Genomic DNA, 15403 nt, shown 5'->3' on the forward strand with positions numbered 1-15403 from the left:
TCTACGAATTCCTGTAGCCAGACGACGAATTGAGGAGTCGAGTCGGAAAAAACTGTTTTTCTTTTTTTTCAAATTTAAACCCTCCAAAATGACACATATGTTGAGAAACTGCTCACGACTTTCTGAAGCTTCTCACCTGTGAATATAAGCTGGGTGGTATGCGCCACAGAGAAGACCACCAGCCCAGTAACGTTGGACACCAGGCCCACCAGAGCCACCCAGGAGTCCTGCAGGCAGCGCTGCATGACCTTCAGCCCCAGCAGGCTGCTCAGGTAGGCCAGGTTCAGAGCGGCCGACCCGTAGCCGATCAGAGCCGAGTCCCAGCACAGTGGGGAGCTCAGCTCGTACAGCACGTACAGCTCCCTGGTGCCGAAGTGAACGGCCACCACCAGGAAGAAGCAGAGCGTGTAGAGCCACAGCTTGCCCCTGTGAAGCGGCGCGCCGCCGCTGATGCCTCCTGTGGAGTAGAGGCGCCAGACGGCTTTGTAGTGGCGAGCGGAGAGGAGCCTGGCGCTCGGGTCCGGACGGACGGACTCTCGGATGAACAGGTAGGCGTAGAGAGCTGAGGCCAAGTTGGTGGCCAGGACCAGCCAGAACGGGTTGATGTAACTGGGGGAAAACAAAAAAAATATTGTTTATAGAGGTGATTTTTTTGTTTGTTTTAACAGCAGAAGTGCACACAGCAAACATTTCTCACCAGTTTTCTGCAGGTGCTAATGGGGGGTTAAGCATTTTACTGAGGATCATCTGTAACTATTGTAACTGTTGTTTCTCACCCTTGTGCCTGGCGCCACTGGCCTCCTATGATGCTGGCCAACATCCCTGAAATGCCCAGACAAGCTTCCAGAACCGCCACCCTGAAGGTGCGGGACCTCTTGTCGCTGATGTCCGCCACGTAGGCAAAGCAGCCGGCCAGAACGGCGTTGAAATCCCCCGAGAGGCCACTGAGCAGCCGGCCCACCAGAAAGCAGACCACAGGCAGCTTGAGGTACATCACCACCAGGTAGACCACGGCCTGCAGCGCCAGGCCGAAGTTGGGGAGGATGAGGACGGTTCTGCGGCCTGCTACATCGCTCCACGAGCCCAGGAGAGGGACAACCACGAGCCCGACTGAAAAACCCCCGAGGCTGATGTACAGGTTCCAGTGAGCTGTCAGAGTTTCAACTTCCTGAACAACAACAGAAACAGATCAGTGAACAGGATGAAAGCTTCCTGCTATTTAGTGCAACATGATTTTTAAAAACGTTTTCTTAATTAATCTAATTTAATGCTACAATATTCTGTTTCCTGAGTGAAATGGATGTACTTTTCACTTGTTGTGCATGCTCAGCAAATTCCTCTCAGTTGCAACATGTGATGCTGTTCCTGTTTTCGGCAGCAGTCACCCAATCACATATGCTCAAAAGTAATAAACTGATATTCACAAATACTGATTATTACAAACTATTTTGTAACTTTGCATTTTATTTTAAAGTTGTAATTATTTCTAAAGTAGACAAATATGTTTATTTCATTACCTTGTGTTGACCTTATCTTTTTTACATTTGATCAGCCAAATACGATTTTCTCCCTTTTCATTGAACGCATCAAACTGAAAACTTCTTTTTTGTCACTGAACGCAGCAAAAACAAACGTTATGTCATTTTGTGTCTTACGAGTTCAGAAAAAATTAACCACTACCCCTATGGAAGGATTCCTCAGGACATTTTACATTTAGTGGTCAATTTTTGTTGCATATTTTATTCTTAAATTAAAAAGACATTAACAAAAAAGAGTTTGTATGTGTTGTAATCCTTTGGAATGACAAAGGATTTTGAGCTCAGAGCAAACAGTATTTGTCAGTGTTATTGAGTACTAAATTAATATTTGACATCTGAAAATACAGCACTTTCTTTTTCTACACTTAATCCATTTGTGGAGATTCAGTTATCACTTTTCAACTGAAAATTCAAGACTGCTTTGCATCCATTTATGAAGAAATAACTCCTGCATGCTGAATTTGATTGGAAGTGAAGAGATCATGCTACTTAATAGCAGTAAGCATAATTTAAAAAATAATTGATATAACTTATTTGAAGAATGATTTTTTGGAATCTTATGATAATTATACGTTTATAAAATATTTACAATGTTTATATTAATTTACTGACAGTAGACTTTACATCTCACTCCCTTTATATCTAAATACACCCCATTTTACACACAATATGAAGTTTGATCAAGTCTTTTTTATTATTTATTTGAAACTAAAGAGTTATTTTGCTTTCTTTTTCATACCTACGCGTGAACCTACAGATCCCAAAGTGGTAAATGCGTAAAGTTTTCAGCTGGTGACCTTTTGCAGCGGGTCCGGGTCCACTGAGCTGTTGCTGCACCCAGACCTCCTGGAGCCATTGTAGCCGAGGTCCTCGCTAATTCGGTCCCACAGGTACTGCGTGGTCAGAGGGGCCTGGAGAGCCAGGGAGAACATGGAGAGGAAAAGCACCGGCTCCACGGACACCGGGACAGGGCACCGGCACGACGGCGGCGCAAGGGTGGTTGCGGTCGGTAAACCGGCTTCGTCTTTGCGGTCCTCAGAATCGGACAGCTGGTCATCCGCTGACGAGGCGCTGAGGAGGTCTTCAGGTAGGATCGCTGCCGTGTCCTGCTCGTCCATGTCGAATCTACTGCGTTGAAGTTATTTGCTGTAAAAACACTTTTTACAGAGTTGAACCATGAAGTGACTGCGGTGACATAACTAGCATAAGGAGCTAACATCCAACGGTCTGGAGCTAAAGGAGCTAACGTTCAATTTTATTCCTCATAGTAGGAATAGATGCGTTAGAAGTGGGGAGGTAGCTCCCTCTAGTGTAGGAATACGGTCACTACATCATAAAAAAATTGAAAGGAAAATAATACACATTAGAGTAAAAAAAAAAAATCCCCCCCCCACCCCCCAAAAAGCTTCTGTAGCATTATGATGGTGTAGGCAAGGAACTGGTACAAGTACAATACAGGGCAATCTTTAACAACAACAACAACAACAACAACAACAACAACAACAACAACAAAACCTGTTAGAGGCTATGAAAGACTTTGAGTAAGATAAACCTAAATATACAGTCAGATCTTTATGGCAAATTTGAAAAATGACGTTCAGATCTATCCATCCAGTCCATCCAGGCAGACTGATCTTAAGCTATTTTACAAAAAACAAACAAAAAACAATGGGTCAAATTCTCAAGCTCCATGTAAAAGGTGGGTCTACGAAGTAACTGTGTAGACCAAGAATGAAAGAAATCTAAATGGGATGAATACAAATGCACCCCACATGTAAAAAAAAGAAAGTCAAGTGTCCAGTTTCTTCTGTTGCATAGCTTTGGACTTAGTTGTGTGGGTTTAATCATTTTAAATTACAATTAAGCTTGTGATTGTAAGTGACAAAATGTAGTTATTCCTTAAGATTTACATGAACTCTAGGGGTTTCTTTTATCTATGTGAAAACAGAAGTACAGTGTATGTGTGTGTGTGCGTGTGTGTGTGCGTGTGCATGTGTGTGTTCACTTAAACACTTCTGTCTGTTTTTTTTTAACAGTGAAGTTTTTAAGTGAACTATCACTTTCATCTTCAGATCAAGTACTGTCATATCCAATTAAAGTATCTAAAAATAACAACCAGCTCTGTAGCCTATAATTATGTGTGTGGGTGATCTGGTTAGTCAACATTTCAGCTGCACTTATCTGGAATGGGATCTGTGATCCTTCACTGTTCCATTTCTGTTCACCAAAATTGCTAGATTACTGGTCTCTGACACTGTAATCAGAGACCAGTAGTTTGTAGTCAGAAAAATCTGACTACAAAAAAGTTTTAATAGATTATGTGCACTGACATATACACAGATTTGAAATCCCTTTGCTTCTGTAATTTATGTTGGAAAACATATCAAATTTTTATCCACATGAATATTTTCATGTTTTATAATCTGTGATTTTATAAATATGTTTAGATTTAGAAAATATTTTAAGCTGAGAAAAAGCGAGACAGCTAAAGTAATGCTAAAGCATCACACTTAGCTTCAAAATTTATATATGTCACTGCTATGAAATTGACCTGAACTCCATTGAGATGTTGTAGCATCGACTAGATATTTTACTTATTTTCATGATGCACTATGCAGACTCTTGGTCTGCACTGATGAAGCTTTACTCATCTGCACGTGCCAAATAATTTGAGAGGCTGACAGTGCATGGTAGCTGTGTTCCTTTCTATTAATTCACCTGTAGAAAAATGGCATGCACTGGCTTCAGACAGAAAATTACAACATGTTAGTTGCACCTTGAATAAAAACAAAAAAGTTTTCAAAATGCCATCATTAATCAAGATACCAAAAAAATTGAGTTAAATTCCCCTCTGGTTTCCTTTAGACGTCTTCAGATCGGAACTGAAGTTAAAGTTTGTAATATGTTTATACTTTACTGTAAATATGCTACAAAAATATGCCAAGATATGGCAGGATTTACAGTAGTATGTCTATTTGTTATCATAATTCTTTCCTTATTTTCAAAACCCTCCTCAATCTTTATGGATAAGCTTTGGATTCCTTTATCTCATAAAAAGATGAACGGTTAACCCTGACAGCATGTTTAACGAGACGGACGGTTGTTTAAGTTCTAACAATGATTATGTTTTACAGACATGATAAAAATTGCATACATTTTTTTCTTTTGTTCCCATGGTTTCATACATAATAATTAGCTATTGGACCATTTATTTCAATTCCTTCAAATCTACTATTGTTTTTTTTTTCTTTCTTTTACAGTTTATACACAGCTGTACTTTTCATTCCTAGAACCATTCTTTTGTGAAAGATTCGAACTCTCCGATCCCGGCCTGGCCTCTTTCTGCATATGTCGGTTCTCTCTGGGTATTCCTCCCAAAGTCCAAAAACATGACTAACTTATTAGTGGGAAACCCTTTTTATCATGCACTGAGTTGGAGCTTGTGGAAGAGGGGCGTATTTGATAAACAGGTGACATGTCCAGGCTGTACCTGTCCGTTGCTCCCAATGACCGCTGGAGACGGGCATCAGCCTCCAGGCAACATTGCATGGATAACTGGGTATAGATGAAGGACGGATTCTACTCACCGGAAATCATATTGTAATTTTAAGTTACCTAACAATTTGAGTACATGCTGTATTAAGCATAATGAAATTTTCCTCATGCTTCCATATTTCAAATCGGTTTCCTGAAATAATAAAGGTTTTAGGGAAACAAAAAGATTAAGTACAACTACATTCACATCTGGAGACAAATTTGAAAAACAGAAAAAATACTTAGTTATATTTGGTAATCAAAACGGATCAAAGACATTGCTCTGGATGCATATTTGTTGCTCTGCTTTCATCAGTGAGCCTTTGCATCCTGTAATCTTTGACCAATGTCAGTGGGATGATGTACAGAAGCTAAATCACTTTTATTTGATCAAAGACTGAAATCTTTGCCTGTTTCAGCTCAACTCGTTTCATGGTAGTGCATGTTTCCTCTGAACAAACTAATGCGTAAAGCTGTAGAAATGAATGTAAAGTAAAATGTCTTTTTATTTAAATAAAACAGAGCAAGATGTGCAATGCAACAATTGCACTAAACAAAAGGACGCCCTGCTTATGCATTGCAACATTGTTGTGTACTACTAATGTAACATGAAATTATAGAGACAAATTTAAGTGTCCTTTGTCATGTAACTAGAAATAAGCAATAGAGTCAAAAGTAAAAACCAAACACGGATGCAATTTTGTAGTCCAAACATCTACATGCAATCTGTAGAAACCAACCTGGAAATGTAATCACTTCACCTTCCTCCTCTTCTGATGAGTCAACACAAGCAGCAGCTTCTGTTAGGCTAAAGGTCCATTAGGCAAAGCAGCAGGTGTAGGCAAGTTCTTATCAAGGGTCAGGTTTCATAGGAGAAACAAACCCTGGTGAAAAAAAAAAAATGCAAATATTTAGCCACTCTATCTAGAAACGGTCGAAACGGCTTTATTAAATGTAAATTTGGAAAACAGCTGGTCGTACGTCATCTTCACTCACGAAATCGTCTTTAAATTTACAACACCAAATTACTTAAAATGTTAAATTTGCTGGTGTGTGGCCCAAAAGCAACACCCTGTGCACCATATCCCTACAGTGAAACATGGTGGTGTCAGCATCATGCTGTGGTGATGCTATTTGTCTCGACAGGAACAGGAAAGCTGCTCAGAGTTGTCACGGAGACGGATGCAGCGAAACGCAGTCTGGGGGAGAAAACCTGTCAGAGTATGCAAAAAGAGCGTCAGACTGACAATCAGAGAGATTATCTCTGGAGTTAATCTAGATCTAAAACATAACGTCTGTAGAAATCCTCACAAATTATTCTCCTCAGATGATCTCTCACAATTCTGATTGAGCAAGGAGTAGCTTGTTAGATTTCAGGCAGGTTGGCATTGAAACAAATGGACAGCACACTTTTCATGTTTTCGCCTGCATAAAATGACTTCCTGTCCTTTCTAAATAAAAGCATCACAGCACATCAACATGACGTTTCCACCACTTCTCTTTCTCAATCCAGTTATGCTCTGTTTTGCTTTGGTCTGTCACAGAAAATCCAGATAAAATAACTTTATAGCACATAGTTGTTAGTCGACAAAAACATCCAGGCTGCTTCCTCAAGGCAGTTTGTGTTGTTATTGCAATAAATAATGTGATGACAGGTGTCTTATTTCACAGAAAATTACAGAATTGGCAAGACCAGCTAAGCTAAAATTGGTTTGCCGGTAACATTCACCTGGAGAAGAGGTGAAGAGAAGAGATGTCGGTTCATTTTGTGGTTTGCCGGGTAGCCTGCAGTCAGAAACTGCAAGTACGGGCTCCAGGATTTTATACACACACACACACACACACACACACACACACACACACACACACACACACACACACACACACACACACACGCACACGCACACACACACACACACACACACATTTCTGGTTATTACAACACCAGAATACAACAGTTTCGATGAGCAAATGAAAGAACATTTGGTTCCTGAGAATATCTTTCCTTGTTCTGGTTTTTTCTTATTTTTCCCTCCATCATTGTCCCAACATGGAAGAAACACTAAAATCAAATTTGAAACTTTTCCAGACTGTGTAGGAAAACCTGTGAGATGCAAACCATGGGGAGTGCTAAGAATTATTTTCTGCTGGGAACTTTCACCGTGTTAAGACTTCGTCCAAGCCATAATTTCAACTTGAAAAATCTGACTACTGAGTACAAATATATATATTCAAAATTGGTCCGCCAAGAGAAATTCTGCTCAGGGCCTTATACAGTCTTGGTCTGAGTGTGCATATACCGCATAGATCAACGTAAGAAAAGAATCATGACAGTTTACCATGTGTTGTTAAACTTCGCTGTGGAAAAGGTTCCTTTACATTTGAAGCATTTCTGCATGTGTAAAAAACACAGTTTCCTAAATGATACTCCTACTCTGTAGCCAACAGTCAGCAACTTCTGCTGTACCTGACAATTAATCTGGCTGATTCAGTGTTTTCTAGTAAACTTTATCCCAGCTTCTTCCTGACCTGTAGCCTGATAGCCTTGAGATCAAGCCTGTGCAGCATCCTGTGCCGTTTCTTGCATAAGGTACGTTTATAGTGGTTTTTCTTTCCCCCTCCTTTGGTAAAATAAGTCAAGCTTGTCCTCTTACCTATCAGACTTAAGGTTTGGAGGTGAGTGGCAGTGTTTTGTATACAGAACAATGACATAATGATTAACACACACTTTAAACAGTGTGGTGCAGACTTCAAGGAGCCAACATTCATTTGTCACACTGTATTTGTCTTTTACCCTTTACCCCTGATTCTTAAACATGTGTGTTTTAAAATAACACCTTAAAATATTATTAAGATTGTTACATTTGTTTTCCAATTTGCAAAAATTGTCGATGACGGCAGCTGAAACCAGCATCAGTCCTGCTTGTTGTGTCTCCATTGAAGGTGATGTTCAGCACTTATTCCTTTGTAGATCTAACTTTTTGGATTGAAAATAACATTTTTCTAATCATTTGTGTGACTCTTCTTGGTTACAACGCACACCATCACATATACCCGTCTTCTGATTGATATTTTTGATTCCTAGAGTAGGATTCTTTCTATCCATTGTATCCTTTCTGCAAAATGTCAGGAAAATCCTACTTGTCAGCTGAAAATCACGTCAGATTGATCAGATACACTTTAGCTGATGGCTGGAGTAAACTCACGAAGACTAAGTGCCAAAACAGAATAGAGAGGTGCTGCATCAAAGTATAACCTTTGCCGTTATTTGCATTTCAGATAAAACGTGACACATTAAAGATGGAAAGAGTTTAAATTATTTATCATTTTGTGCTTTTACTTCCTCCAAATCTGTCGCTGTAAAAGAGCGGCTACATCTTTAGGACCCACGGCGTATCGTTGGTTGTAGCCGGACAAAGACCAGGAAATCATTACAGGATTTCACCAGAGGAGGCCTGGCCCAGTGGACGGCTTTGTGCGTTAATCCAAAGCTCTCTTATCTGCACCAGTCAGCACAGCCTGGTGTATCCTTGAGCACCAGAACAAATCTTTCTTATGAATAACGCTCTCCTGCTTCTTAGCGGACGTATTCGAATGGAGCCGTGCTGCGCTGTTTGCTCATGCTTTGACTAAATCAATTTCCATTCATTTAGTGAAATCATCCACCAGACAGTCCACACAGCGGATCAGAAGTTAATGCTTTTATGGACAAACGTTTCATTTCTGTCTGGGATTTACTTTGTTTAAACCCTACATGATATGTAAACAAGGGATTGTGAAAGCAAACGCCACTCATAGACTAAGATTGAGGGCCAGGTGCAAAATAAAATGCTCCAGTTGTGTTTGGTGTGAAAAGACTGATGCATATTCTAATGTTAGCTACAGTGAATGACTTGTGATCTTCTGTGACAGTTTCTCTCTGAAAGGCACAAAATCGACGTTCTTCCACGGCCTCGACCATTGTGAAGAAAAGAGAGCAACAGAGAGGATGCGGCATTACCCAAAGAGACTGTGCAAATAAAAGTGGCCCATTGATTCTTCTCTATCTGTACGTTCAAACTTATTAAAAACTAGAGAAGAAGATGCATTCTGTTATTTTGGCAAAGGGGTGAAACTGCATTTTAAAAAATGAATAGCTCACATTAAAAGCTGGATTAAAGTTTTCAATACGAGTTACACTCCCACAATGAGAGATTCGTTTATTTTAAGGTTGTTTTGTACATCTTAATGGAGGATTCCAGTAAATGTGTCCTGTACAATAGAGAGACAGCAAGTTAAAGGCTCCCCAGTTCATTTTACAGCTGAGCTGAAATCTCGTTGCCGTCGATAGGATTAGAAATATTCGTCCCTGGGCCATAGAGACAGAAGGCCTTCCCCCTCAAAGAGTCACGAAGGGCAACATTTAAACCAACCTAACCAAGGGCCATATCTCTTCTGTACATTGAGGCCTGGAGCAAAAACGTGATTAGGGAAAAAATGTAAAAATCTGGAACCGCAGGGCAAAGAGGTCAAAAGTATAAGTAGTTATGAAATCCAAACCATTTTTCTTTAATCCAGGGAACATGCCTCAGGGAAAGACGGAATAACGACACTGCTTGCAGGAATATCTATCACTTTTTCGCAATAAATTGGCTCTTGCAGTTATGGAAATTCACAGAAGCACGTTGGATGGTTGCTATCAGAGGTAGGATATTTATTATGATTTGATGTTTCTTCTTTTGCATAAACATTACGTAACATTGAGATCTGCTTTTCTGCTAGCCAAGCCCGAACCCATACCAGGGATGTTAAAATGATGTGCAGTTTTTTTCAAACAGCTCTGCTTTTCTTTTCACAGTTTCTTCATTAAATGGTAATATACCACTTTAAGAGCCGTCATCAGAGGAGACAGCTGCACATTTTTATTTGAAATATCCTTGGGACAGGAAAAGTAATTATTAGATTTATATAGCCTCACCATGAGCCAAAAAAGTAAAGTATTCTGAGATGGACCTCGTTGCCTCAGGATATCTGAATATTTTCTTTAGACGTTCATAAATTACTGTTTCAGAATGTTTACGGTGATTAATCTGACTTTTATTTTGAGCTGTTGAAGCAACCTTTTGATTTGCATGTAAAATTTTATGGGTTCATTCAAAATAATCACAGTTATGAAGGTAATAAAAACAAAACATGTTATAATGAATGTTTTTTTTATATATACATACAATCAACCATGTTGAATTTTGTATTTATGAGCTTCTTATAGGCATGGTGACAGATCAGACATACTTAAAATAAAAAAAAAATTGTTTTTGAGGCAGCATGTATGATAAAAAAAGTTTAACAATTGTTTCCTCACAGCTAGAATGATGATAGTTCAAGTTTCTGTTGCATGTTCATTCACTTTTACTTTGCTTAAAGCACTGCTTTTTTTAAAAATAGATACGCTTTGAGTTAACAATATATATTTTTCTTATTTTGAGCACATAAAGTTTGATATCAAGATTGCAGCTTACACAAATATATTGTTATTTCAAACGTACAAACAAAACATTTCAGTGTAAGTGAATAGAGATAATATTTGTTAGACTTTCAGTTCGTGATTATGGGACACTATCCTGTATAAATCACGCCTTGCTTTATCTCGCTTTATCAAATCCTGTTTTACTGATAATTTATTAGGACAGAAATACAGATAAAATGTCAAATGCACTTGCCATATATGTTAATAAATAATGCAAAACTACATTTCTGGTTTTATAAAAACAGATATCTCCGGCCTATCGTTTTAAAAAAATAATAATATCGTACACACAGGATCAGTTTCGGAAAGTATTCGTCCACATGAATACACCTGAGCGTAGTTTTACACACACACACATACAGGGGTCAGGGTTGCACAATGCTAAAACTTTTGTCAGCCAATCAGAATCCTTCAAAACAACTAGGACTTCCTGTTGGGATTAAAATATGGCACCAAGTATGTGGATATTTTGGCACATTATTTGTTGCATCTATCATATGTGGGACCCCAAACCTCAGTTTCCCCGGATGTGTCTGGACGAGTCCTGAAACTCACTGGCATCTTTCTAGTTTTGTAAGCATTTTAAATAACTTCTTTCTGCTTGTTATAAAATGTTGAATCATCATCTGGTCGCCATATAATTAGCTTTAGCTCTGAAGCTATCTAAATAATAACAATTCAACTAACTTTTTTCTTGCTGGAAGCCACATTAATGTTTCGGAGAGGCTTTGCCAGAGTCCCGACTTGAAAGTTAGAAAATAATCCAAAAAAACTGGTCAACAATTAATTATAAGAAGGGGTTGACTGTTGTGAAGCCAATAAAACTTTTTCCAGTTATTGTTTTTATTATTAATTTCAATATGCCAGTTTTCAATGAAATGCAGGCAACATGTAAAATGTTTAATAATTGTTTCTTTTTCTTTGAAGAGACGCCTTTTGCCTTGCTGTCTAAACCAAATTCCTTGATGACAATTTACTGTATTTTGCCAGGCATATGAATAAGCTTGGGCTTAATTTCACATTCCCACCATTCTGTTCTCCCTTTCCAGTGCAGTCGCTGAAGGGCAGTTAGAGCATGCAAATGTTCCCACTAATGGTTCCTTGTGTACCCTGGGTGCAGAAAACACCAAACCACTGCCTGTCACTCCTGTTTTTCACGAGTGGAGCAAAAAGGTCAAAATTCCACTTAGTTGACACGACGATGATTTGCATATAACAGAAAATAAATCCCGCCCACAGATAGGAATGAACCTGCGACTGTGCCTTGATGTTTGTTTTTAAATTTATGATGAACAGATGTGGATTAAGTCCAAGAATTTAATCTGTTGCAGGTTTCTGAACAGTATTAACCTGTAAAGCTGCTATTGAGGGGAAGAGGATTTAACAAGTCTGATAGTTTCATAGTGTGTCAATTTTTGAAAGACAAAAAACAAACATTATATAAGATTGACAGTAAAATGTGGACTGATTATCCCCCCGTGGCATCGCGTTGTACTTCACACCCTCCTCAAGAACCGCTACTTTGGCAGAACGAGCCGTCGGCTGCAGCTTTGCTCTGCAGAGGGTTTTGCACTGTAACAGAAGAGTTTATTCTATCTGAAATTAATCCCCTGTCTCTCTCTGTCATTCCGCCTCACCCTCTGAGTCAGGACGAGGTTTGTTTAAGGTATAGCTATGAGCTGGGGCTGCTGAAATTCCTGGTTCATTGGGAGGATAGGATAAGAATCTACCTGTTGTGGCACAGCTCTGTTCGCTGCCTCAAATTATTCTCTACCTTCTCCACTCCTGAGGTTCAGCGTACAATTCAAGTTTAAGCAAAGTTCCCCATGGTCAGTATCTCAATATTTGCTGGGGACGTACCCCACATCTGGCTCCAGGTCAGATGTAGATCAGACGTAAAACGGTAAACTGCACCGTTTTACGTCTGAACCAGTCCAGTGTGAAATGACATGTATTTCAAACCATCTGCGGTTTAAAATAGGTGGGACGAGGCCCCTCCTTGACAGGTACAAATTAGTCCACGGTTAGAACAAAACCTAGATCAGACTAAACAAAAGACTTTAAGACAACCCCTCAAGCGGATCCAAGCTAATAGACGGTTGATGCAACGCATCCCCCAGGGGTCGGCCGCACTGCAACCGAAAGGTAAAAGTACAACATGGTGAAGAGGTGAAGTGACCAGCAGCCACACTTTTTGCAAAACACAAAAACTAAAGCATGCAGACTGACTTTGTCTGTTGGATTCTTTCAAGTGCTGCACCTGGAGTTTTGCATGTACTCCTTCACCCTTTGAGTCCCCAAATGATCTTGCTCGTGTTTTTTTCCCCTGTGCGTGTGTTCATTTGAATACTCAACAGTAACGTGAAACCAGATCACATTTATGTCAGCCTGTGCCGTAGGCATGCTCGGAAAGCAGGGCAAGGCGCCCGCTCTTTACCAGTGGCTGTGATCGCGGGTGTATCTTGTGTCCCATTTCAGACAGGTAACCATTCAGTGTAAAGAAAGACTGATGAAGGGGAGGAAAAGAGCGCTGGGAGCTGCCAGTGGCTGAACCTGGAGATCTTTGGGAACCTGTTGCAACAGGTTTTTCCTTCTGTATATCTTATGGCTGGACTAGCCTGGACGAGTGCCAGAAACACACACACACACTCACGCACACACACACACAGCAAGAGGATGATATGATCTGCCAAAAACTGAAACCAACCCATCAACTATTTCCATACACATTTAGTCAGTCAATCTGATCAAAGTTGCTCAGTGTCAGGGTGAAGGCTTTGAGAGGAGCGCAGACCTGGAAGGAAAATGGATTCCGCAAAGACTGCAGGTCTGCTAGAAAAAATCTGACGCAAAATAAAAACAGGAACACAGAGCAGCTGTTGAATTCACCAGCTAGGTGAGTTAATATGACTTTTAACGTGTATTTATGTATTTTTTTTACTTTGCTGATACAGTACTGGATTGTTTTTACTGGAACTTTCTGTAAGCGGTGAATGTCTCACATCGAGGAACTTTAAATGGCAGGTTTGTGTCAACACACATTCACATATGTTTTTAACTCTTTGGTCTGTGCTGAACATTAGCAGCAATTCATGTCTCCTGCCGGCAACAATGAATAAAGCAATTATTTTTAGATAAATATCTGTGTGAAGCTCGTAGTGGTGACGGAGAGGAAATGTGCTGATGCCTCCACTGATTCTGACAGCTGCGTGATGACGTGTTCTCTCAACACCTCTTTGCACTTTTGCAGATTTTACCGACGTCTTTCAAACCTGAGGATGAATATTTTCAAAGTTAGATTTTAGCCGCTTCCCAGTTAGTCATCCAGTTTGTTCTGCTCTCTGATTTTCCCGTGATTCTTATTTACTTTTATTTTTTTTCACATTCAACACAAAACACTGACTCTAAGCAGCATCAGTTCATTCACGTTGCCCTTTCCCTCCATCAGATGACTCATTCAAGTGCAGCTTGTAGATCTGGCTTTCTGTGTGTAACTACAAACAGTGAACATAGTCTCTCTTGAGCCAAACAAGAAGTAGACTTTAAGTGTTTGTAAAAGACACAGATGAGAGAAGACAAGATAAAAATGAAACAGCTGCGTTGAGTGAGTGAGTGAGTGAGTGCTGATTTATTTTCACTGTGCATAAAAAGGTTTTGGCACAGATTTCAAACTGTAGAATAACACGGAAGATCACATTTTTAGATAATAGAATATGGCCATGGGTTGAAATTACACCTGACTTTCAGCAGAGTCTTTAGGAAAGAAAGACCAATTTGGAATAATTTGGTGCAGCCTGGGATCTTGCTGCATGTGTGAGTCTCTCTGGGTACTCTGGCTTCCTGCCACTGTCCAAAACCATGACTGCAAAGTTATTTGGTCTCAATAAATGGCCCTTGCATGTGTGTGTGGGTGTGTGTGTGAGTGTGTGTACACATGGTTGTTTGTCCTATGTTGTCTTGTGATGGACTGGCGATGATGTCCAGCCTAATGAACCACTGGAGGATGATCTACACCCCAATATAGACAATTGATGGATGGATTAATATCCATGCATTTAATTTTGTATTATGGAATTAAATGTTAAATAAACCAAATAAATAAGTTAGGCTAGTTCATTAGGGATTCGAACAATCTTAGAATCCAGAAAAACTACTTTAGCAACTACTTTTTAGACTCTTATTCTTCCAACCAAGAAAAGGAATTAGATACTTACTTATACTTATCTAGCAACAGGAATGTTAAGGGATATTTAGTTTATCAACATTATTAGATTCTTTTCTTCTTTAGCTCTTTCATTTGGTTTGTTATTTTGTTCCTTTTAATTCTTGTAAAGCATTTTGAATTGCCTTGCTGCTGAAAAGATGCTATATGAATAAATTGACTTTTACCTTTAGTGAAATTAATGTTCAGTAAATTTTACAGCAACAAATCAAATATTAATAGCTGATAGGAATTGAACAGAAAGTTCTGGTTTTACATTTTCTGAATCTAGAAATGTGATCAATAACACTGAAAAACACAATATTTCCACAAGGCTTCTTTATGTTAGACATAATTTGTTTTTCAGAAATGTAAAACATTAACAACTGAAATCCATCATCTTACAAAACAACACATTAAGATCCAGTTCATAGAGGAGAACGTCATCAACATCTGTCAGCCTGGTTTAATGTTGCTTTAAAATACATCAACAGGTTAATAAGACTGTTGTCTACTTCGTGCTGTCAGACCAGTTTTGTTTCAGTGATTTCTTGATGCTGCACAGCAGGTGGTAAAAATAAAAAAAATACAGCTCACCACTATCATTCCTTTTTCAGAGACAGT

At 39.4% G+C, this 15403-nt stretch overlaps 2 protein-coding genes across 3 annotated transcripts in view; one reads left to right on the plus strand and one right to left on the minus strand.

Annotated features, from left to right (window-relative positions):
* The window catches only part of slc46a1 (solute carrier family 46 member 1), a 12731-nt gene extending 9823 nt beyond the window's left edge, over nt 1-2908 (minus strand). Inside the window, exons 1-3 of the mRNA XM_008425589.3 lie at nt 2336-2908; nt 777-1168; nt 137-609 (exon numbers count right to left, since the gene is read on the minus strand). Coding sequence (XP_008423811.1) covers nt 137-609; nt 777-1168; nt 2336-2656 — 1186 coding nt within the window. The 5' untranslated portion in view covers nt 2657-2908. The remainder of the gene's footprint in view (nt 1-136; nt 610-776; nt 1169-2335) is intronic.
* foxn1 (forkhead box N1) overlaps nt 2509-15403 on the plus strand; it is a 26341-nt gene continuing 13446 nt past the window's right edge. Inside the window, exon 1 of one of the 2 annotated variants that reach the window (XM_008425592.3) lies at nt 2509-2625. The gene's annotated coding sequence lies outside the window, so the exon portion shown is untranslated. Of the gene's footprint in view, nt 2626-12649; nt 13475-15403 lie in introns of those variants that run through there. The other variant, XM_008425591.3, reaches the window with a different exon arrangement.

Source organism: Poecilia reticulata, chromosome 13 (genome assembly GCF_904066995.2).
Source record: "Poecilia reticulata chromosome 13, P_reticulata-male-v2, whole genome shotgun sequence".
Classification (NCBI taxonomy): Eukaryota; Metazoa; Chordata; class Actinopteri; order Cyprinodontiformes; family Poeciliidae; genus Poecilia; species Poecilia reticulata.